The sequence below is a fragment of the Podarcis filfolensis genome, assembly GCF_964270895.1.
Source record: "Podarcis filfolensis genome assembly, chromosome: 5".
In the NCBI taxonomy this organism is placed as follows: domain Eukaryota; kingdom Metazoa; phylum Chordata; class Lepidosauria; order Squamata; family Lacertidae; genus Podarcis; species Podarcis filfolensis.
In genome coordinates this window covers 16,658,187-16,683,504 of record NC_139608.1, presented here as the reverse complement: position 1 = coordinate 16,683,504, position 25,318 = coordinate 16,658,187, and the positions used below count along the sequence as shown (strand labels likewise).

General features: G+C 43.7%; 1 protein-coding gene across 2 annotated transcripts in view; it reads right to left on the bottom strand.

Moving 5' to 3' along the window:
- The window catches only part of WDR49 (WD repeat domain 49), a 96,319-nt gene that overhangs the window by 9,645 nt on the left and 61,356 nt on the right, over window positions 1-25,318 (bottom strand). For both annotated transcript variants that reach the window (XR_014547957.1, XM_083613156.1), the window contains 6 exons: window positions 24,600-24,730; window positions 22,472-22,570; window positions 14,954-15,103; window positions 5,233-5,420; window positions 2,881-3,078; window positions 925-1,109 (listed from right to left, as the gene is read on the bottom strand). Coding sequence is in view for 1 of the 2 variants with exons in the window: in XM_083613156.1 (XP_083469282.1) it covers window positions 925-1,109; window positions 2,881-3,078; window positions 5,233-5,420; window positions 14,954-15,103; window positions 22,472-22,570; window positions 24,600-24,730 (951 nt within the window). In the remaining variant the exon portion in view is untranslated. The remainder of the gene's footprint in view (window positions 1-924; window positions 1,110-2,880; window positions 3,079-5,232; window positions 5,421-14,953; window positions 15,104-22,471; window positions 22,571-24,599; window positions 24,731-25,318) is intronic.

Genomic DNA, 25,318 nt, shown 5'->3' with positions numbered 1-25,318 from the left:
CTAAACGTCGGATGCATCACAATAATTACCAGTTACAATTTCTTGGAAAATAAGAGAGCCTTGTTCCAGGACCCAAACTTATTGCATAAGTGAGGATGGCATGTGAGTTTACCTGGGGAATTTGATTTCTCCACATTTCCACATTAGTTTGTGGTTTTTAAAAAACCACATTCTCATGAAAATTCAGCAGCAATTTAGTTTGAATTTCTTCTAATATACATCTGTTTGCATTGCCTAATATACACATTTCTGCAACGCAACACTTCCTGATATAATGCACTGTCGCGTATTTTTTAATTTTTTTACTAATTTATGCTTCTTAATGCATACATTATCCTAGTATATGCATTTCTGTGGACATTACTTGACTAGAAAACAGCATGGCAAAAATCTGAAGGATGGCTGTGTTTGGGGGAGTGCAAATTAGGTAGATGTGCCTTTAAATGCAAACTGAATAGAATTTCTCTTCCATCCCTACTTGGGTGCCACCATGAAGAAGGACATGTCCCTGGCTGCCATCCTGAGATACCTCTGAAGTCAAATGGGCATCTGCTACAAAATGGAGCTCTCAGGCCCTGTAGAGTTGGCTCATTTCAGCAAACATGTACTAGCCGCTAATACCTACCTTGAAAGCTTAGAGGAAACAGCTTCTCTTCACTTGATGGCCCAAACACTCCCAGACGAATTTCTCCAGCATCATATTTTTCTCCCTTAAACCTTTCTGACTTAGACCCCAAGGAAAAACTGCTACTGGTGGGGTGGAGATTCTGATCTCCTACAAGAAATCCATCTCCTGGCCAGGCCTATTTAAAATATTCTCTCTGAAAGGAAGCTCCTGATAATTATATACTTTGGCTCTATCTTAATAGCCTCCCTTTTTCCAAACGTGTCACTGTAAATCAAGCTTTTAGGGAAATTACTTACACACATGTGAAGTTGTCGTTATCCTCTGTAACAGGTACAGCTTGTTCCACTGGAATAGGGGGAGGCTCTTCCTCTTCAACCAAGGATACGGTGTTCTTTTTAATATCATTCGCCTCCTCTGCGTCATACTTGTTTTCTTCCTTGGGGAACGCTGGAACATGATTTCCAATCCTCCAATGTCCTTCCTAAGAAGGAACAGAGGGTACAGTACACTCATCAGAGCTTCGCAAGAGAGGTCCATCTCAGACCCTCCAAGTGTCCGTATTTTTCAGGGACAGTCCTGGATTTACAGAAGCCATCCTGGTTTCTGATTTGATCCCAGAATGTCCCACTTTTCCTTAGAACGACCCTATTTTCACTGGAGAAATGTTGGAGGGTATGGTAGGACGTCCATATTTTCATCAGAGAACTGGTGGAGGGTCTATGTGTTCCATCTCCTGTTCAGCAGACTAAGGCTGCAGTCCCAACATTTCTCCTAGTTTGGCAGGTGTTGACTACCATCTGTGGGTCATTTTCATCATATTTTCTTTTAATGAGTAACACGCGGTAAAATTCATATTTACTTTCCATAAATTCTCCCATAGCTCATAATTAATATTATGACCCACATTCCTGTGTCCACTTAATCATACTTGATTTCACAAATTCCTCTTTTGTTTCCCACTCTAGCAGCAGTTTGCTCATTTTTGATAATACTTTTATTTTTGTTTCTAATAAATCCACTGTAATTTGGGATTTTTGTTCTGCAAATCCAATTTTCTAATCTATTTTAAACAGTTCGTTAATCTGATGTATCTGTAACCAATGCATTAATACATTTTTTAATTCCTCAGGATTGTTCAGCCTTGGTTCCTGTCCTGTAAGATCTAGGATTTCTTTATATGTTAATCATTGTTTATCCATATTTGTTGCTTTCCTTCAGTTGGGGATATCCACATTGGTGTTTTCTTTTCTTATAGATTTTTGTACTTTTCCCATACTCTGTATTTTTTTTTTCTGATCACATAGTTTGTAAAGATTTTATACATTTTGGCCTTCCCATACCATATTTAGGCATTCTACCCAAATTGTATATCATGTCCTTCCAAATTTAACACTCTGGTATTTTCCAACAATATGCAGTATTTTATCCACCATAAACATGGTGCCTCAAAGTAGATTTGGAGGTCCGGTAGAGTGAAGCGTCCTCTTTCTTTTCTATCAAACATAACTTTATGTTTTATTCTGGGCTTCCTTCCCTGTCAGATAAACCTAGATATGTTTTTTTGCCACTCTTTGAAGCATACCTCTCTGGAAATTGTTTTGCCTAGAACAAACATTGTCCTGCTGTTGCAATGCCTGAAGCTGCAAAATATGCCAGACATCAGACTTCCAAAAACCATGGGGTGGTGTTGCTGGTTTTTTGAACAATCCAATAATGAAACCACTTTGAATTGGCTTAATAAATGTGAGGCCCTCATCTCCAAAGACGGGTCGGGCATTAACATCCTAATAGCTGATGTCTTAAAAGCTGCTACCACTATAGCTAGCCAATGAGAGTGTATTAAAAAATAAGGTCATAGAGTTTATATCAGCTGTGTCTCACATTCAGGATTTGCAGTGCTCTCAACATCACCGCTTTATTTAGACAAATTACGACCCATCCAATTATTTCTTTGAGTTATATGTGCTTTGAGGAAAGCTTTTACCTCTCTGCAATTTCAAACATTGCCTTTGGCGCATTTAACGGGGAGATGTGCCAAAGTCCCTGTGAGTTGTTGCTTTATGTATTTTTGGCAAGGGAGAGAAAACCTGGCACACTATATATGAGATTGCTCTTTATGTGCCTTCCCCTGGGGAAAGATCTCCGCAGGAATCCTTGACAACTTTTTATTCTTAAATGATGGTAATGAGTGCAATGCTGAGAGGAAGCAAATAGTAATGTCAAAAACACAGTGAAAACAGCCACCTTCCTACCTGCCCAAATATTCCAAACGGAACGCCAGAAATATCAGTAAGAACAATGCTGGAGTCTGCCGAAGACGAGAGGATAAAGAGGCAGTTGTTTCGTACACAGGTCTCCAGATAAGTGATACAATCATCGTGCATCTGGAAAGATCTGATCAGAGTGGGTGGCTGGTAATTCACATTTTCTCCCAAAATAAGGCAGTAATCCTTGTGGGAGGAAGAAAAGAAGCAAGTGCTAAGGTTATTAGAAAGAAAGGACAAGGCTTGGGAATGATTTTTGGCTGGGGGCAGTGGCGTAGCGTGGGGGGTGCAGGGGGGGCCGGCCGCACCAGGCGCAACATCTGGGGGTTAGGGTTAGGGGGCGCAAATCCACGGGTTAGGGGGTGCAAATCCACGGGTTAGGGGGCGCAAATTACTTGCCTTGCCCCGGGTGCTGACAACCCACGCTACGCCACTGGCTGGGGGGGGGCTGCATTGCATATCTGAAATTGGCTACTGGGTCATATCTAGTGCAGAAAGAGACAGGATAGTCTATAGCAGTATTGGGGAGGCCACATTCTTCTGGGGACTTTGAGCAGTTTCTGGGGGGCCAGAGGTTGGTGTGACCAGAGGCAAAAATGGGCAGATTGGTGGGTGTGACTCTTACCTTTGTACAATGGGCTACATTCCAGCCATATAAAAGTCAGAGGTTTCTACCCAACACAAACACACTGCTCCATCATTCATCCACTTCAAGGACACTTTCCAGGCAGGTAGAAGCCCCCAAGGAAGACATGGATGAGGTGCAGACAAAGGGTGTCGCCTGGGGAAATGAGGTGTGGCCTAGTGAGCATCTCAAGTGTTATATAAAGAGGCCTGGGGAGCCACATTTGGTCATTGGGTTTGAGATGGAGGCTTCTCAGAATGTCCACCTTCATCTACTGTCATGGACTGGTTGTATGCATCAGCTGGGGAACTCCAAGGGGAAGAAGGCTCAGAGCCTGGGGGGTTGTGGTGGGACAACGGCAAGTGGTCAGAGAGAGAAGGAGCAAACTGAGGGTGGATGAGGTGTCGGAAGCTGAAGAGGCAACAGGGTTAAGTGAGCAGGAAGAGGCTGGGGCAGAGGGCAGTCCAGACTCAGAGGGAGGAGAGGAAGAGGGCTAGGAAACAGAGATGAGGCAGGCTGCTGAAGAATCCAGGGAGTCTCCCGCTCCCGCTGCAACCAGCTCCCCTTCCCCCTGGTCTCCCAGAACACCCAGAAAAATGAAGAGGTAGAACAATGAGAGGCAAGACAATGGAGCCTTCGGTTGCTGGGGAAGAAACCAGGGAAGGAGAGTGGTGGGAAGGCAGGGACCTTCAGTTCTCACAACTGCCTCTTTGGGGCAAGACCAACTGGGAAGGGATTTTGTGACCACTTGGACTGAGCTATTTTGTTTCCTTGAATAAAGAGTTAACTTCACTGACATTGGGTGCTTTATTGTTTTATTGCTAACCTACGCCTGACTCCAGCTCCTGGCATCTAATTTATTGCTGCCTTGGAACTTGCTTGCTCACTCTGCTATCCTGCATCACTGCTGTGTGCACATCTGAATACCACAACCAGATGGGTGCAATGAGTCTCACCTAAACACTGAGGAAGGCACATGTGATCAGCCTCACTCAGACAGTTATATCCATCAGAGATATCCCTGCTTGATTAGAGCAAATGTCTATCATCTAGTCAAGCATCCTTTCTCCCCCAACTGTGGCCTGCCACATGCCTTCAGTAAAGCCCATAGGCAAGGCATGAAGGCAGAAAAGCCTTGTCCTGTTGGCCTTCCGACAACCGTTATTCAAAGGGAAACTGCCTGAGGACATGAAGGCTCCATAGCTAACAGACTTACCTTCTATGAATGTGGCCATCTAAGCTAGGATTGCCATATTTCAAAAAGTGGAAGTCCAGACACATAAGTTGTTGAGCTTTTTTTGGCCAAAGTTGTTGAACTTTTTGGCAAAATCTCAAAAAGAGAGAGGTTTTTGAGCTATTTTTAAGGTAATTTGCCACACACAAAAAATCAACATTTCTAACACAGGTTGCCATATGTCTGGGTTTTCCCGGAAATTTCAGCAATTTTTGGAAATTCCGCCTGGAAATTTCAACAGGCAAATATAACTGCCTTATATTGAGTTAGACCGTTGGCTCAACTACCATGTTATGGAGCCTGCTTTGACTAAGCCCTAGTTGGGGGAGTGCTGCTAGTTAATACTTTTTTTAAAAAGGAAAAAAGAAACACAAAAGAGTTTCTAAATGCACCATGCTTGGGCCATGATTTTGAATAGAAGCTTATTACTTTTCAGTCTGCCTCACCTCTCCTGGACTGATGCATGACTCTTTCCACTTACCTCTATGTTCCAGATCTTCACCCATCCAACCAGATCTCCGGTTATGAGGTACTGGCTTCTTTGATCAATGGTCATGATGATGGACCCCACCCCACTATGGGCTTCAAACTCTGCCAGCAGCTTCCCTTTCTGCGTGTTCCAAAACCTCACGTAACCAGCACCTCCACAGGATACCAGGTTTGCACCTCCTAAAACATGAAAACCATGGTGCGTTAGTCCAGTTAGCTCTGGGAACATCTAACTCAGGAGTCCCCAACCTACAGCCAATGGGCTGGAAGCAGCCCACGGAGGCCATTTAACCAGTCCATGAGCCACCCCCAAACCGAGCCGCCCACTCGGCGAGTCCCCGTGCGCTATGCTAAACCGGCGCAGCGCGGCACGGGGACTCTCTTCCGCGGCTGCGGAAATTGCTTCTGCGCATGCCCAGACACCAGAAATAATGTCTGTGCATGTCTGCCGTGCCAGAAATAATTTCTGCGCATGCCCAGATGCTGAAAATCGCTTCTACACAGGCACGATTTTCGGCGTCTGGGCATGCACAGAAGCGATTTCCGCAGCCGTGGACATGCACAGCTGCGATCTTCAGTGTCACACTGTGCCGGCCCGGACCACAGAGGATCTCCACAGGAGTGATCTGGCCCGGTAAGCCTTGCCGACCCCTGATCTACCTCAAAAGAATTGTGGTGTTGGGATCAAAAGAGGGCTCTGTGGAAGTAAGGATGTGCAAACGACCCTCTCCAGGCAAAATGGAGATTGTGGGGAGAGAGAATGACCTCTGATTTTTGGAGTCTTTCATATTTTATAAGACGCTGAGCCTGTGGGGGACTTGCACATGTTCTTATGGATGTTTTGGGTGTATCATTTACTGTTTTCTCTTCTGTTTTGAGGAAAGTTCAGCAGGTGAAGCTTTAATTAAACTTATGGGCTTATGCTTTATTCCCAAAAGGAGTCCATTTTGTGCATCCAGTCGCTTCAAGCTGCACAATATTTTTTTATGTATTTTTATTAAAGATTTTCTTGGTTTACAAAAGTATGTACAATGTCTCTCTCTCTCCCCCCCCCATAACATTTTTTACAGATCACTTTCATTTGTTGAGACATTAGGAAGAAGAGGGGGAAAGAAGTGGAGGGGGTGAAAGTTGAGTGGGGGTGGGGTTGGGTGGCGATGTTTCTGTTATACTTAATCTATGTGGGGTGTTGTGTCAGCGTCGCTTGAAGCTGCACAATATTAACATCCGCCACAAAGTTCCCATCAGTGCCAGCTGGCATGGCCCATAGTTAGGGATGATAGGAGCTGGGACCCATCAACATCTGGAAGGTCACAAGTTAGCCACTCCTGTTCTCATTCCTGACATATATTAACATAGGAACCTGCTTTAAACTGAGTCAGACCATTTATCTCAGTGTTGTCTGGTCTGAATGACAGGTGGTGGTCATCCAGGGCATCTCTCCAGGGTCTTTTCTTTTTTAAAAAAAATTGAATTATTACAGAAATAGAGAGAACGAACAAAGGAAAAAGAAAAAAGACAACCTTTACACCAGTGTTTCCCAACCTTGGGCTTCCAGCTGTTTTTGGACTACAATTCCCATCATCCCTTGCAGTGGCGTAGCGTGGGTTGTCAGCACCCGGGGCAAGGCAAGTAATTTGCACCCCCTAACCCGTGGATTTGCGCCCCCTAACCCTAACCCCCAGATGTTGCGCCCGGTGCGGCCAGCCCCCCCTGCACCCCCCACGCTACGCCACTGATCCCTTGCCACTGGTCTTGCTATTCAGGGATGATGGGAGTTATAGTTCAAAAACAGCTGGAGGCCCTGTTTAGAGATCAAAGAATTGTAAAGAAGGCCCAAAAAACCTTAAAGGACTATTTTGAGATTAATTTGAACACTACGGTGGAAAAAAGAACTATCTGGGATGCAAGTAAAGCTGTGATGAGAGGGTTCCTGATTCAACAGAATTCCTTAAAGAAAAGACTTCAAAATGAAAAGAAAGATAAAATTCTGGAAAGTATCAAAGAGTTGGAGAAGAAGTTAAGATCTAACCCGAAGTCCCAACCGATTCTGAGAGAAATTAAACTTTATCAGGCGCAATATTCCAAGCTGATAAATCAGGAAATAGAATGGAAGATTAAAACAATGAAACAAAAAACTTTTGAATCGGCAAATAAATGTGGGAAACTGCTAGCTTGGCAGTTGAAAAGGAGACAAAGATTAAATACAGTAACAAACTTAGAGGTTGAAGGAAGGAACATTCAGAACCCGGGAGAGATTAGAAAGTGCTTCCAGAGGTATTTTAAAAAGCTATATACTCAAGGGCCACAAGATGAAATAGAGATTACACAATTTTTGGAGAGAAATGGATTAGCAAAGCTGTCAGAAGAAAATAGAACAATTTTAAATGGCAAAATAACACGACAAGAGATTGAACAGGCCATCCTGAGTCTGAAACAGGGCAAATCACCAGGGCCAGATGGACTGACCTCTAACTACTATAAGACATTGAAGGATTATTTGATACAACCTTTGTTGGAGGTCAGTAATGAAATAATGGAGGGGAAGAAGGCGCCTGAATCGTGGAAAGAAGCATTTATCACATTGATTCCAAAGTCAGAAACTGAAAAGACACAACTCAAGAATTACCGTCCCATCTCCCTTTTAAATGTGGATTACAAAATATTTGCAGATGTTTTGGCACGAAGATTTAAGAAAGTTTTAAGTGAGACAATCCATAAAGACCAGGCAGGCTTTCTCCCGGGCAGACATATGTTTACTAACACAAGGAACATCATAGACATATTGGAACTTTTACAAACAAACATAAACACTAAAGCAGTTTTAATTTTTATAGACGCGGAGAAAGCCTTTGACAACATTTCTTGGAAATTTATGAAGGGGAATTTAAAAGAAATGGGAGTGGGACGGGGGTTTGAGAACGGGATTGAGGCAATATATTCAGAACAAAAGGCTAAACTGATAGTTAACAATGTGGTTACAGAAGAGTTTAAAATTGAAAAAGGTACACGACAAGGCTGCCCGATTTCCCCATTACTGTTTATTTCGGTTCTGGAAGTGCTCCTGAATATGATTAGGGGGGACCGGTTGGTGGAAGGGATTCAGGTCGGAGCGAAACAATATAAACTTAAAGCTTTTGCAGATGACCTAGTTCTGACATTACAGGAGCCGGAGTCTAGTTTGAAAAGAGTACTACAACTGATTCAAAACTTTGGTCGAGTGGCAGGATTTAAGTTAAATAAGCAAAAAACTAAAGTTTTGGGGAAAAACATGACAGATATTGAGTTGGAACAGCTTCAGAAAGAGACAGAACTAAATGTGGTTAAAAAAGTTAAATACCTAGGGGTAAACATAACAGCAAAAAATCTGAGTTTATTTAAAGATAATTATGAAAAATGTTGGTCAGAGATTAAGAGAGACTTGGATAGTTGGTCAAGATTAAAACTTTCTTTGTTAGGCCGAATAGCTGCCATCAAGATGAATGTATTGCCAAAAATGTTATTTTTGTTTCAGACACTGCAGATTGTAGACAAGACAGAGTGCTTCCGGAAGTGGCAGAAAGATATTTCTAAATTTGTCTGGCAGGGCAAAAAGCCCAGAATCAAATTTAAAATATTAACAGATGCGAAAGAAAGAGGGGGCTTTGCCCTGCCAGATTTAAAGTTGTATTATGAAGCTGCAGCTTTCTGCTGGTTAAAAGATTGGTTACTTCTTGAAGATACGGATGTCTTGGATTTGGAAGGTTTTAATAATGCGTTTGGATGGCATGCATATTTATGGTATGATAAAGCTAAGATAAATAAGGCCTTCAAGAACCATATTGTCAGAAAATCAGTTTTTAATGTCTGGACAAAATATAAAGACTTACTGGAGAATAAAACTCCGAGGTGGCTGTCACCCCTGGAGGCTAAGGCTCGGAAAAGAGCCAATATGGAGGCCAACTGGCCAAAATATTGGGAGATAATAGAAAAGGATGGTGACAACTGGAAATTGCAGAGTTTAGAAAAGATGAGAGACAAAGTGCGAGACTGGTTACACTATGCTCAGATTAAAGAAGTGTTTAAAAATGACAAAAAGCTAGGATTCCAAGTGGAAAAGTCAAAGTTAGAAACTGAACTGTTAGAACCTAAGACTAAGGTACTTTCAAGAATGTATAACTTGCTGCTGAAATGGAACACACATGACGAAATGGTAAAATCAACAATGATAAAATGGGCGCAGGATATTGGGTATAATATTATGTTTGAAGATTGGGAAAGGTTGTGGACCTCTGGGCTGAACTTCACTGCATGTAATGCGTTGAAGGAAAATGTGATGAAAATGATGTATAGATGGTACATGACCCCTGTTAAATTGGCTAAAATATACCATTCGTCTGATAGCAAATGTTGGAAATGTAAGGAAAATGAAGGAACATTTTTTCACCTCTGGTGGACCTGCCCTAGAGTGAAGGCCTTTTGGGAGAAGATATATAATGAATTAAAAAAGGTGTTTAAATACACCTTTACTAAGAAATCAGAGGCCTTTCTCCTGGGTATTGTCGGCCAGAGTGTGTTAAAAGAGGACAGAACATTCTTTTTGTACGCAACAACAGCAGCAAGAATATTAATTGCCAAGAATTGGAAAACTCAGGAGCTACCCACTGTGGAAGAATGGCAGATGCAACTGATGGACTATATGCAATTAGCCGAGATGACCGGCAGAATTCGAGACCAGGGAGAAGAAAGGATGGAAGAAGACTGGAGGAAATTTAAGATTTATTTACAAAAATATTGTAATTTGGCTGAGTGCTGAATTGGATGCCAGTGCAGACAATTGTCTACCATTAAATTAGATTTAAGGCTGAATTATATGTCAAACCAAATTAAGATTATTAATTAAGATGAGTTAAATGATAATTTGCTTGAAATTAATTTAATAATGATGTAAGTGTATGCGGGAGGTGTGGGGGAGTCCCATGTAACAATTGAGAGATGTTAAATGGACAATGATAAGTGCTTATCTAATATATGCTTTATTTGAAAACTTTAATAAATATATTATAAAAAAAAAAAAAAACAAAAACAGCTGGAGGCCCAAGGTTGGGAAACACTGCTTTACACCCATACTGTACAGAAAGTAAATAAAGTTATTACAAAACCAAATGAAAACACAAATGACTTCCCGTCTACTCCTCGGTTCAAATACTGTACACAAAACTTGTTGCCGATACAAACTACTATCGTGATTAAACTGCTTCTTAGGTCTTCTCAAAACTACTACTGAAATTAATCAAATGCTGCAACAGAATTTAAGCTGCTATAATTATTTTTTAAATACATTTTGAGGACTTCCCATTTTGATACAAATAACTCGACGGTGTTTTCCAAATGTGTTACCTGCTGAAGATTAAACCTGGCACCTTCTGTATGCAAAACATTTGCTCTGCCATTGAACTAAGGTTCCTCCTTCTCCCTGTCCTCAGGAGAAACATGGGATGTAACGTCCTATGGGAGTCAGTATTGTGTAATTCTGATTTGCACTCTCCTTGCGTGCATTTGCCTGGCTAGCCCTTGAACTCTGATCGTGCCCTTGCTTGCCTAAATGGAGGACAAAGAGAGATAGGCAAGTACCGTATTTTTTCGTGTATAACATGCCCCCGTGTAGAAGGCATGTATAAGGTGTGTATAAGGTATAAGGCTATTTCTGGGCACTCAAATTTAAGAAAATGGGGGGAGGGATAGCCCAAAGTTGTTGAGCTTTTTGGGGGGAGGATTGCCCAGAGTGTGGAACTTTTTGGGGGAGGGGCAGGATTACCCAAGGTTGTTGAGTTTTTTGGGGGGAATGCATAAAATCACTGACCCGGCTAACAATCGCTGACAATCAATCGCATTCACAAAACCCAACAAGCGTCTACCCACTCGACAACAGCAGACGGGAATCGAACGCCCAAGAGCCACAGCATCAGCCAATCCACAGCAGCCCTTGACAAAACAACCAATCACACACCAAATTACTGCAGCAGCAGCCAATCAAAAGCAGCCCTTGCCGCAGCCAACAATCACATACCAAAGCACCGCTGACAAGATGCAGCTTGCAGCTGCAATCAGTCACCAGTCCCCCCTATGCACTGTCCGTGTATAAGACGACCCCCATTTTTAAACATTATTTTACAGTAGAAAATCCTCGTCTTATACATGGAAAAATGTGGTATGTTAACATTTGTTGCTCAACCCACTTTTGTTTCCAGACAACTGGCATGTAGCCCCATTGAAGGTTGACTAGGAGGGAATGCAGCCTTCAGGCTGAGAGAGGTTCCCCACCCCTGAATGTGTGTGTGTGTGTGTGTGTGTGTGTGTGTGTGACAGAGAGAAAAAGACCAGCTGTAAAGCGATTGCTTCCCCACCCCTCCTAGAAAGAGGACTCAGGTTCAGATATCAGTCAACCTGGGACAGAAGGACCAAAGGGAAACATCTGTTGGACCCATTCATCGGTAAGATGGCTAAGGGTTGCTGGGGCATGTTTGCGTTTGTGTGATGTATTTCAGTCTATTGATAATAAGCCCTGAGAATTGCTTGATTGGAAGGCAGGGCATGAAACTTTAAAATAAAATAAAATAAAACCCATGTCACCTGGATGCATGTCCTGGTAAGTCCAATGGCATTTGCTCCCGTGTGAGTGTACCCAGAGTTTTAAGATTACAGCCTTGAACTTGAATTATTATTATTTTCTAGCGTGTCCTGCTTGAGAGTAGTACAACGGCACTGTGCATCACTTTCTGTGCTTAACTTTCTCAATGCAACTGTCCTTCTCTAACCACAAGCAATTCTTCCACTGGGCATGAACCTGGTTAGATTTGTATTTTGTTTGTTTGGCTTTTGGTCTCCATTTTAATACTGCAGCTTTCCAGCAGCAGTGAAATACAGTTCAATCCATTGGCTCCCCAAACTGAAAAAAGTTACAGGAAAAAGAAATTGGGCCTTGGGAACTCATTTTCACAACCTTTTATTTTTCTATTTGCAAAAGTTTCACACGAGACTGTAAATCTTTATGTAAATGGTTTTCTCTTTGGCAAACCAAAGTTCTTCTTGTCAATTGTATGTTTTTTATGGACACCGAAGAACCCTAAATAAACCCTTAAGGCAACAGATTTCCCAAATCATTGCAGATAAATCTGCAGAAAGATTCCAATTTGCCTTGGAGGGAAATAACGATAATTTGATTCAGAAAACACCTGGAAAAAAGCTGCTAAGATGAGAAACGGTTTTATACTCTCAAGATTAGCTGCTGCAAAACTCCCCACTGGACCAAATTCTATCATGACTTAACATCCTGCAGTACCTTGCTGGCTTGCAAGGGGTATAAATCAATAGTGAGTTTGACTCTCTGCATGCAAACAGCCTTCTCCTACACATTTGCTCATTTGGTTTATTGGAATTTGCAGTCTTATCTCAGGGACAGTCGGCTCAATTCTCTTAGGTCTCGGCCATGGGCAACAATCTGGGGGGAGGCAGGAGAAGGGAAGAGGAGCTATGGGACAAATCAGGAGGCAAGACTGAGGAGAAAGCCAAACACCAAAAAGCAAGTTAGAATTTGGAGGCAGAATTGAGGAGCGGTGGCGATCTCAAACTGAACCAGCCTGATTCGGGCCTCTACTGGATTGGATTGAGATAGCTCCAGACCAGGTTGGCCCACCCAGAATGATCTAGGACTGTCAATGTTAAGTATAATTTTTTAATTCACACAGAAATGAAAAATGTATATGTATTAATGAAAGCTTAGTATGGCTAAATGTGTATTGCAAACACTGGGGGTTTTCCACAAGAGTTTTTCGAAAGGACTCCGAGCTGTAACTAGTTAATTACCTGTTGATTGTTTCTCTACTCTGCATTGAGAGTGAACCTTTGATCAAGTGATAAAGGTATTGAATTGCAAATCTGCCATCTTGAAAGGGGGGTGGCTGTCAGTCACATGTGAAAAGCAGGTCGGAGAGAGAGACACCTTTGCTTTTAGGTCCGTTTGGATTATTTCATATTTTGTAAGATGCTGTGCTAGACAGTGCAAGATATTGCATAGATATTTTTGATGTTTTAATTCTGTTTTGAAGAAAGTTCTGCCGGTAAGAGTTTAAATGATATTTTCATGGGTCTGGGCAATGCTTCATTTCCAAAGGAGTCAGTTCTTATGCTTCCAGTTGCTTCAAACTGTACGATATTTAATATCCGTAACAGTCAAAAGGTGGGGTGGTCAGGTGGCAAGATGGAGGGCGGGGGGGTAAGAAGAGGCAGGTAAGGACTGCTTCACCAGGACTTCCCTAAAGTGAACATGCTGGAAAAGGAGTACCCAGCAGGATTTAACTCTCTGCTAAGAAGCTGGTGAGCAGAAAGTTCAGTCTTCATTTCTGAAGGGGTCTGGAAGATTTCCCACAAGAGAAGGTATGTATTGGGCTGCAAAAAAGGTTTCCTTTCCTAATGCTCATAAGAGATGGCTCCTAACCCAAAAGAAGAAGGAAGAAGCTCTTCTCTGGTAGTGTTATTTGGTATTCCGTAACTGGCATGTCTCACATGCGTTTACGCAGGTGTGCCTTTGCTTCTGCAGTGAAAAGGGCAATCTCGGTGTTAGGAATTGCAAGGAAGGGGCTGGAAATTAAAGAGCAACTTTCATACTGCCATTATATAAATCTGCGACAGAACCCCATTACAGAATCTGGTCGCTCCCATCTTGAAAAGGACATCGTTGTAGATCCAGAGGAAAGGCTGCAGAAAAGGGTAGTCATGAAAGGTTAAGAAACTTGAATCATCTACTTTATGAAGAAAACTTCCACATTCTGGGGAAGACGAATGAGTTGGTGGGAGGCCAGGGGTCAAAGCCTCCTACCATCAGTGACTATTTTGGCCAATACTGGGAGTAATCCTGCTGTCACTTGTAAACATTCAACTAACAGCACAACCCAAACCTGAGATCCCTTAGGTCAAGAGAGTTGGGATATGGCAGATCTTGGGCTTTCCTCAACGAGGGCTCAGTCAGCAAAACTTAAGCCAGTGTAATTTACACCAGCACAAGTCTGCCCAAAAGGCTGTGGTGTCAGGGCAAGGAGAGGTTTTCACCTATTCCAAAACTCTTCCAGCTCCATCATGTGTCCAAGCAACCCAGCAGAACTTAGCCAGAAAAAAAGGGTGATGTTGGTCATATTCCTCCTGAACAAAGTTTGGAACTGGTCTAATTTATGCTGGCTTCCTGTAGTTAGGATTGCTTTGTAGGCTGAGTTGGCATCCATCCACACTTTCTTTATTAAAAGCATTTTTACACCATTCTTCAGCTGAAAAGCTCTCAGAGCTGCTTACTGAGTGGTTTTAAAAAACACAACACCAGCCAGTCCCTGCTCTCAGATTTACAATCAAAAAGAATGCACAGAAGGAAAAGGTGAGTGGGGAATCAAATGTAAGCATGTTCTTAAAAATATGGTATTCTTATGAAAACAAGCTGGGATGAAAACTGTTCAGAGAAAGAAAGCGCCAAAGGGAAGTTGTTTCTCAGCAGAGTCGATGGAGTGGTCCTACTTCGCACCTCTCCCTTGCTCTGCAGTCCGATAGAACACCTTTTGCTCTTCCGAGGTGACACTTGAGGAAGAGGAATTGCTGGCTGCTCTCTCAGCAGGGCCGGTCAAGTGGTCCAGCTTCCTTTCTCACCCCTCATCCAAATGACCGTAGAAAATGAAATGCCTTTCCCTTACCTGACACTGAAACGTTCCTCGCCTCCAGGAAGAAGAGCCTAGTAATGGAATGACAGTTCTCGTCAGAGTTGGCGTAGTCGGCTGCAGATAGTGTGTGTCTTCTGGAGGACAGCCTGCCAGCAGAAGTTACATTCCGCTGCATCTGAGAGCCTGCGAGAGAAGCTCCTGATTAGGGTCTAAAAAAAGAAATGTATGCTCTCGAGATGCCAAGAGTGGCCACCTCCCCAAGCACAGGTGCTTTCTCCATACGCACTTCAGCTTATTTTTTTATGACTTCCCCTCTCAGCAGCTGTCTCAAAACTGCTTTTAGAACTCCTTTGGGTTTTTAAAAAGCTGTTTGCAGAGCTTGGCATGAGAGCTGCTGGAAGGGAAACCCCAGGGCAGGGAGGGACAGGGAGAGAGATCCCACCTGTGTGCCAGCAGTAATTTCCCTTTTGGCAACTTTCTCACCCAAAGCCCCCAAAACAAATGCAGCCATGCCAACTAGGAACGTGCATTTCTTTATATTAAAAAATGTAAGCTGGCTTTCTGAAGAACTACAGAGGCAGGCAGATTTCAGGCTTGCCAGATCAATTTTCATTAGAACCTCAGGATTTACCAGCTACGAAATACTGTTGGAATTGGATGCTTCTGAGCGTATTTTCAATACCATGCCATCCATTCCTGGTTAAGGTTTCTTTTTCTAATTCCCATTTGGGCAACGCCATTTAAGCAGGAAAAGTCCATCTATTCCACACTTGCTATTGTTGGGAATCAAAAACCCTGGTCAATCTATTGCAAATCACCAGAGAACTACCAATAGGTCCCAATATACTTTCCCGCCCATCCCTGAGCTATAAAACCTATACCATTCTGCACATTTCTCATGTTGTATGTGTGTGATTGATTTATTATGTAGAGCCAATTTTGTACATGGGGGTCAGTAACATTCTGGGGCCCACAGGGAACATTTGCAACCAGGAGAAGCTGTCATGGGAACCACACACAAACCGCAAACCAGTTCACCCTGACACCATTTCTACTGGCCACAATAGAATGCTTCTTTCCACACCAAGGAAAAACTCTGCAGGTCCACCCAGGGCAATTCCTCCAACATTTCTCCACTGAAAACAGGGACGTTCTATTCCATAATAATAATTTTATTATTTCCACCCTGTCCATCTGCTTGGGTCGCCCCAGCCTCTCTGGGCAACTTCCAACATATATGAAAACATAAGAATACATTAAAAGACTTCCCTATGCAGGGCGGCCTTCAGATATCTTCTGAAGGTTGTATAGTTACTTATCTCCTTGGCTCGGGGGTTACATAACTCCATACCCTCCAATATTTCTCTGGTGAAAATAGGGACATCCTAAGGAAAAGCGGGACATTCCAGGACCAAATCAGAAACCAGGATGGCTTCTGTAAATACACAAAGGTCCCTGGAAAATAGGGACACTTGGACAGTCTGTCACGGACATCACACTGGCAAATCAGCTAGACTGGTGACTGGGAGTGGCTGCCGAGCCGAGACCATATAACACCAGTCCTGAAAGACCTACATTGGCTCCCAGTACGTTTCCAAGCACAATTCAAAGTGTTGGTGCTGACTTTTAAAGCCCTAAACGACCTCGGTCCAGTATACCTGAAGGAGCATCTCCAGCCCCATCGTTCAGCCTGGACACTGGGGTCCAGCTCCAAGGGCCTTCTGGTGGTTCCCTCACAGTAAGGTTACAGGGAAGCAGGCAGAGGGCCTTCTTGGCAGTGGCACTGGCCTGTGGAACGCCCTCCCATCAGATGTCAAGGAAATGAACAACTATCTGACTTTTAGAAGAGATCTGAAGGCAGCCCTGTTTAGGGAAGTTTTTAATGTTTGATGTTTCATTGCGTTCTTGCTTCTGTTGGGAGCTGCCCAGAGTGGCTTGGGAAGCCTGGCCAGATGGGCGGGGTATAAATAATAAATTATTATTATTATTATCCCTGTTGCATGGGATGCTTTACAAAGAGCAGCTAATCCTTTTGGAGGCACTGTTCCTCCAAATCCCAGTTGCTAGGAATCGCAGGTGAGGAGAGTTGCTGTCATGCTCAGATCCTGCTATTGGGTTTCCTGCTATGAGAACAGCATGCTGGGCTTATATGGAGCTTTGGCCTGATCCAGCAGGGCTCCTCGTATCTGAAATAGACCCAAGGACAAAGCAGAAGAAGGTGGAAAATGGTGAGGTCATGGGTAGGCAGGAGGAGTAAACGTTCTTACACATACTTAGAAAGCTACACTCTGAAATTCAAGAAGCATCCAACCAGTTCCCTGGGAAGAAGGACTGACTGATAAATTTTAAACACTCATTAATATGCAAACTGAACCGAAATTCTCCCCCTTGCCTAATTACCCCTATGTTATATTATACCTAAAGAAGTTAGCATTCCCACTTCCTTGCAAATAGAATTTTTATTTTTATTATTTTAGAGAGAACTGTCACTCACATTGCAATTGGGGAGAGGTGGGTTTCTGAGCAAGCAGACTCTTTCACCTTTACTGCCGAAAGTTTTTAAAATACCTCTTTGGCATAGAAGGCAACATCTTTTTTACAAGGATATTTGTTGATTTTAATCATTTGCATTTTGATATGTTTGCTCAGTTCTGAAATGATTTCATTCCTACACGCCATCCTCGGTTTATATGCTTGTTCAGTTTTGTTATGGCCTATGGGTTCAAAACTATAAAATTGCTGCCGCTGCATAGCAAATCAGAAGATAAGTTTTGGAAATAAGGCCTGCCTTTTGTTAGACAACATAGGAAACTTCCACAGCCTCTCGCTGCTTTTTAAATTTGGGGAAGTTTGGTAGAAAGGCTCCCTCATATATGACTACAAATTGACCCTGTGCCACCACTGTAATTGCTTTCTTCGCTGCCACCACCCCGCTTCTCACGGGGACACACAGAGTCCAGACAGTTGTTAACATAAACAAATAATCAAGTTTATTTTTAAATGCAGGAACAAGCTTATGGTTTCAGTTAGTTTTTCTTGACAGTTTCTTAATCTTAGTTCCTAACAACTTCACACTAATTATCCCCAACTATCTATCTGACTCCACCTGACAATTCCTCTCTAACAATACAACTCGACCAACCCACTGCCTATTCCTCCCTCTTCCTTCTTCAATTCCCAAAACTCAACTAACTTTCAAAACCCCCACTCTAACTTTTACTCCTCCCTTGCATTCCCACTGGCCAATCACATCACACTCATTTAACCCTTTCCTTATGACCCACCTAGGAGGCAAATGCCACAGGCTCCCTCATATATGACTACAAAATTGTGCAGGCATACAAGCAGATTTTAGGAAATGGCTATAATATTGTTATGCTCTACTCGTATTTCCAAGCAGCGAGAGATTCCAGGGACGACTGCACTTCCCAGGGTACAGCTTCCTTGGAATGAAGGTCGATGAAGACTATGGTATCTTTAGGATATATGGTTTTATTTACACAAATATACCACCTGAGAATGGGACACAGGCGCTCACAACATTAACACTCCCATAGATTTTGCCCCCCCCAAGGTTTCCAAGGGAGCCCCAAAGACCAGCACAGAGCAAGATATGCTTCTTTCTCCATCTTCCAACATTTAGCTTCTAGCTCTCACAAACAACTCTGTCTATTGTTCTTCTAGGTAAAAGGTAAAGGACCCCTGGATGGTTAAGCCCAGTCAAAGGTGACTATGGGGTGTGGCATGTCGGGATTTTGCCTATGTGCAACTTCCCACAGAGGCAATTAAGAGTTGGCCAAAGGCCAAGAAGACTGAGCAGGGGGAGTTATTCTGCCTAGAGATATGGGACCTTGGATAAAACTCTGCTATTGATTGAGGTCTCCACATAGGCATGATGGTTAATGACCTTCCTTGGCTGGATAGTTGGCTGGTCAGTGTTGTGTTCTGAGAGTCGTTTGGAGTTTGTTAAGAGAGAGAGTTTAAGATCCATGTCTGTATCTTGTATGTAGTAACTTGTAAGCCTGCTGTAAATAATAAACACCTCTAAGTAACCAAGTTACTAGTAGCAGCCTCTTGTTCCTGCTTCATCCTGCTTCCCTGCAACTGATTGCTTCTGGAAGTCTGTGTATGCTCTGCTATATTCAACTGGGTCTGGCTAAGATCCTGCAACAGGTTAAAGTTGTGAAACACCAATATGGCGCTCATCTTGCTTCAGGCAGAGGGAGCCGGTGTTTGTCCACAGGCAGCTTTCCGGGTCATGTGGCCAGCATGACTAAACCGCTTCTGGCCCAACAGAACACCGTGATGGAAACCAGAGAGCATGGAAACGCCATCTAGCTTCCTGCCACAGTGGTACCTATTTATCTGCTTGCACTGACATGCTTTCAAACTGCTAGGTTGGTAGGTTCTTCTACCTACTAGCCAGGTGAGGAAAGGCCTACCCATTTGTTTCTACAGCAATGGGGCTCACTCTTTTAAAATAAAGCTCACTCATCAAAGATGCAGATGTTGAGCACTTAGCTGAGCAGCAAACCTTGCCAAAGGGACTGGTTTGACCCCTATTTTATAATAGAGGCCACATCTTGGGCCAGCACCATTGGAGTTCTCATAGGACTCCAAAACATGTTGTTGTAATGATGCTGGTTAAAAGACGCCTGCTCCTTGGAAGAAAGGCGATGGCAAACCTAGACAGCATCTTAAAAAGCAGAGACATCACCTTACCAACAAAGGTCCGTATAGTTAAAGCCATGGTTTTCCCAGTAGTGATGTATGGCAGTGAGAGCTGGACCATAAAGAAGGCTGATTGCCGAAGAATTGATGCTTTTGAATTATGGTGCTGGAGGAGACTCTTGAGAGTCCCATGGACTGCAAGAAGATCAAACGTATCCATTCTTAAAGAAATCAGCCCTGAGTGCTCACTGGAAGGACAGATCGTGAAGCTGAGGCTCCAATACTTTGGCCACCTCATGAGAAGAGAAGACTCCCTGGAAAAGACCCTGATGCTGGGAAAGATGGAGAGCACAAGGAGAAGGGGACGACAGAGGACGAGATGGTTGGACAGTGTTCTCGCAGCTACAAACATGAGTCTGACCAAACTGCAGGAGGCAGTGGAAGACAGGAGTGCCTGGCGTGCTATGGTCCATGGGGTCATGAAGAGTCGGACACGACTAAACGACTAAACAACAACAACAACGATGATGCTGGTCTAGAATACAACGGCCTGATGATAGCCAGATCCACTGAATTGGGCTGACGGATGGTCCTGTTAGCTCATTACAATCTCCACGCTGCATTTTAGGTTCTCAAGCGTTCGGGAAATCTTCCTTCAACAAAGTAATTGCATTCATATCCATTAGGGTTTGTTCCTGGCACATCTAGATAGATCTAGGGATTATTTATACAGAGAAAATTAAGCATTCTCCCATTTGGGTGTTTAAAAGGGAGGAAGGGTGAAACCTCCTTTCCTGTGGCTGACATAGAAGCAATAGATCAAAAGTGCCCTATCATATCATTCTGCCTAGTGTTTTATAGGCAACCTAGACAGCGGGATTTCAGAAGATTATATATATATATATTTCCTTTTAAAATTTGTCTTGGGAGAAGTGTCAAGAAACCTAAATAAGAAACATTTAAAAACGATTTGTCAAAGCCCTCTGTAACATTAGTTTCTCTCCCTGCTACAGAGCCCCTTTCTGCCCCCCACCCCCACCCCACTTTATCCACCAGTATTTCTTCCATAATGGAAGCTGTGGTTTGTAGAGGAGGGAACAATTACGCATTGCCTGCTAGCACAGCGCTTAATGTATGATAACCATTAGAGTGTGAAGACTTTCAACCAAATGAATTTTTTCAGGTTATGAACAGCCTCAAAGGAGGGGGGGGCAGGCAAGCTCTGCGAGGCTCTGTTCCGGGAGGGTGGCCTGCAATTATTTATCACCCCTCACCAAAAGAAGGCGAAAATTAAGGGAATGTTCCCTGCTGGAGGTAATGATATAAAGAAACGCTGACGTAGATCCGGGACAATAAACAGAAGCAATAGCCTTGAGAGCGATGGGGAATTAGCAAACCCCATCCCAAGGAAGAGCAAACTCGCTGCCGACACTTTGTCACTCTGACGCAGCGAAGGCATAAACAATCCCAGAGCTGGAACTCATTATTAGTGATTTCATAGATCAAAGTTTTTCTAGCCTGGTTGATCCCACAGAATGAGAGACTTAGGGTGCTAGGAGGGTGAAAACAAACGATCATTTACCAAGTAGATAACTTGTTTGCAGCAGCTTTGCAACCACACGAGGAACTGATTGTATGTAACATCAGCCCATATGATAAAGAACATTTTGCCACAACTCCTGGCACCAGGGGCAGATACTTGTCAAATTATTCTTGGACTGATAGTGCAGATTATCAGCTCCATGTGCAGCTTGTTATCCCAGGGAATCTTAGGATCTGTCTTCTCCACACTGCTTCTCCCACACCCTCGGGATAAAGCGAATGTCCCTTGGGGTGACTATCTAGGTTTGTGGAGAGGCATGGCTCCAGTCTAACCTGCCTTGGTCCACCTCTGTGGAATCAGATTCCAGTGGGTGGTCTAGAACAGTGTTTCCCAACCTTGGGTCTCCAGCTGTTTTTGGACTACAGTTCCCATCATCCCTGACCACTGGTCTTGCTAGCTAGGGATGATGGGAGTTGTAGTCCAAAAACAGCTGGAGACCCAAGGTTGGGAAACACTGGTCTAGAAAGATGCCTCAGGCATCTTCAGTACATTCAGAGCTAGGGCCATGGTGGGCAGTTTCCTGCTTTGTGGAGGAGTTGAAAATGTGGACCATGCGGGTGGCAATGTACCCACCAGTACCTGTTACAGTGCCTGAAAAATGTCTCAATAAATATCTCCACAAAAACAAACAATGTTCAAGAGGCTTGTGGATTTTCTTGTTCAGTGCATTGGATCAGACACTCTCCTACACTAAACTTGCTCCACTTGTCACTGGATCTCCACCTGTCATTAGATGCCAGGATGGGGCACCCTCTTTCCCCTTCTGTTCTGGACAGAGGAGAGATGCAAAAAGGTTCCCCCTGTGAATGAAGCTCGGCTGATAAGGTGCCTTCTCCCCATTGATGAGACTGCTGGTGCTGGGTATTGCACCATTTTTGCGACCCTGTCTCTTTTTCTGCTGTTTCATTAGCAACACTTTTGTGCTATGCCACAGCCCATGGCAGCCATTTTGAGTTATGCTACACCCTATGGCAGCCATTTTGTGACTGGCACTAATACACCCAATACGCCCAGTGGCCCAAAAAGGTTGATGACCCTCTGGTCTAATGTTCTTGGGTGCTCCTTGCATAAACCAAACTCCAAATAAAGGTTCCTCCTGCAGTTTTGTTTGTCAATGTCATTTCCCTTCCCTAAATTAAGGAAGGCAGAATCATCACACTCCTCCTAGGTCCTAGTGCTCTCCATCTCTACAGAGACCCAGCAGCTTATTTTTTCTTGCTTTTTTTTTTTTTTTTTGCTCTCATAAAATTTGGGTTATATGATGGTTTCACGCTGACCTGAGCTGGATTTCAGTGATCTCCTGGAATTCAAGTGCAGTTTAGAGCAGGAGGTTTCTGTGCTGTTGTTCCATACAACAATGTCACCATCAGAACTCCCTGAAATAGACAATGAAAAGTCGATGCACTTTCAAGGTGGGCTATAATCAAATATGAAATTTTGTAACGTGAGTTCTTTTTTTTAAAGTGGGGGATGTGCTGTGAAAATGCAATGTCTTTTTGTGGCTTCACAGGCCTATGGGGAATACAAGCCAGAGCTGTTAGAACAACAGCAAGGTCTGATTTCAAAGAAAATAAAATAAAATTCTATTGTCCAGATGCTAAATTAAGTCATACAGCCTATACCTTGTACCACCCAATCTTATTGTCCCATCTGATTTCTGTTTCCAGCATTCAACTTTCCTTATCAGGTGAACATTTCAATGCCATTTCCCTTAAACGTTCAGTTGTCTCGGATTCCAAGCTTTGGGCAGTATCTAATGAAGTAGATTCACAAAAATTCCAGCTTGCACAATGGAACCACCAGAACAGATTTAGAACAGAGGCATGCAGGGAACGGAGGTTATGTGGTATGGTCAAAGTCATTTCATTAGTAGATCTGCTTTGCTGGATACTGCTCTTTGTGCTTAGCTGTTCGAAAGGTACTGAACAGCAACTGACTTTGGATCAAACATCAGGTTCATTTGCAAAGAGAATCTATAATATATAACAGGTCAGCTGACTCAGCATTTAAGCAAGAGGTCGTGGGCCATACTCCCAGGAGAGACATTATCTCAGCTTTCAATTTCAAGACACATCATCAAATACTTGGGATACATCCTGATCCTGCCAGCAGGTTGACAAGAAAGGATACAGAATAACCAATGGGGCGTCCATCACAGAGAGCATCTTAGGACCATTTGTAGTCTGATTCTCCCCAGTGACTGATTAGGAGCTTTAAATTCTAAAGATGAGCTGGCCACATTGGTAGGGCAGAAGTCCAGGTGTCCAACGGTAGCTGGATTCAGAGCCAATGACAGGTGGGGTCAGCTAATTCAAGTTTTTCCTTCCTCCTCCCCGCTGCAGAGTTCTACAAGGTGGAAACTAGGACACTGCATCCAAGGTTGCCCCCTCAACTGGTTGTAAGCCTGGCAAGCAGGGTGGGGCAGTGCTGAATGCACACTGGGGTTGGTGGGGCAGTGCCCCATTTTCCTTTATCAACCAACCATTGGTGGAGAGTTTGATCGCTCTCCACCACCATTGGCTTTAAGAATATTCAACTAGACCCAGTCCAAACTTATTGAATGTCAATAAGCCATGTGACAAGACCTAAGCCAAGGGTCAGCAAGGCTTACTGGGCATGGGCTGGATCACTCCTGCAGAGATCCTGCAGAGATCCTTGTCTGCAGTGCCGGAAATTGCTTCTGCGCATGCTCAGACTTACAAGACACATACAAATGACATCTTTTAAGAAGCAGACAAAGAAAGTGTGTCATCAAGTGTGTCATCCTCCTTCTCCTCCTCCTCTGCATGGGGTTGGGCATGCACAGAAGCGATTTCTGGCACTGCGGACATGTGCGGGCGCGATTTCCGGTGTCTGGGCATGCGCAAAAGCAATTTCTGGAGCCACAGAAGAGAGTGCCCGCACCGTGCCAGCTTAGCACAGTGCACAGGCACTCACAGAGTGGGCAGCTCGGTTCAAGGGTAGCTCGTGGGCCGGTTAAACGGCCTCCATGGGCCACAGGTTGGGAACCCCTGACCTAAGCTCATTCCAAGTTAGGAAAGCTTTTCAGCCTGAGCACAAAGGGGTTCCACGCCTCTCTTGATCTTCTCTGGCAACATCCAGACCCACCTGGGCATCTTCTATGAATCTCATTCCACTGACTTGGTAGGAGCTTTCCCTGCCCAACCCCATGCAGAGGAGGAGGAGATGGAGGATCAATCCCATCACGACACACTTGATGACACACTTTCTGTGTCTGCTTCTTAAAAGATGTCATTTGTCTGTGTCTTGTAAGTAATTCAGCTCTGCCAAGAGCTGAGTAGCCAAGCCAGGCTGGGCAGAATCATCTCTAGCCATGCGTATAGATGACGGCGGACCCAACTGCTAATCTCAGGATGATCTATTGGGCAATAAACGTTCCACTACCTGTAACTAGAGTCTGCGGGGGCAGAAACGCCGCACATAAGATGTCGTCCTGGTGCCAAGCTCCTCCTTTCCATTCCGAAGGCTGAACCAGAAACTGAGTCAAGCTGCTCAGGCGGAAGACAGTAATTGTCCTAACGAGAAAGACAAGAGGAAACAAAGCAGCCTGAGCGAACTCCAAAGTCACAATTCATTTTCCAAGCTGAGGCTCTATGTTTATTCCTCAGGTTCAGGTGCCTGCAGCAGAAGACGGATTCCAGAGGAGCGGAAATGTTTTATTTATTCCCAAGGTAAAAGTGCTAGTCCTGAAGCATATACAGAGAAAAGTTTGGAAATGGGTAGTGTCAAAGAAACCAAGCCTGAATCTGAACAGGGTTTTCCACTGATCAGCAAAAGTGAGATGGAGGCACAGCCTGTGCATATACAGGTCCACATAGTTAACAGATATCCAGAACTGCAGACTAATTTATTCCCCAGGGCTGGTATGAGCTTTGCAATTTGCATGGCAAAGGAGCCTATAAAGGGAAGACACTTTTGCTTTAGCACCCAAGAATCATAACTAATTGTAGGGGCAGGAAACTGTCACCTAGAGCAGGGATGGGGAACCTTTGGGTTTGCAACAGCTGTTGGAATCCAAATCCCATTAGGCCCATGATCAATGGTCAGGGATGATGGGTGCTGGAGAGGTATACTGTATTTTTCACTCTATAAGACGCACCAGA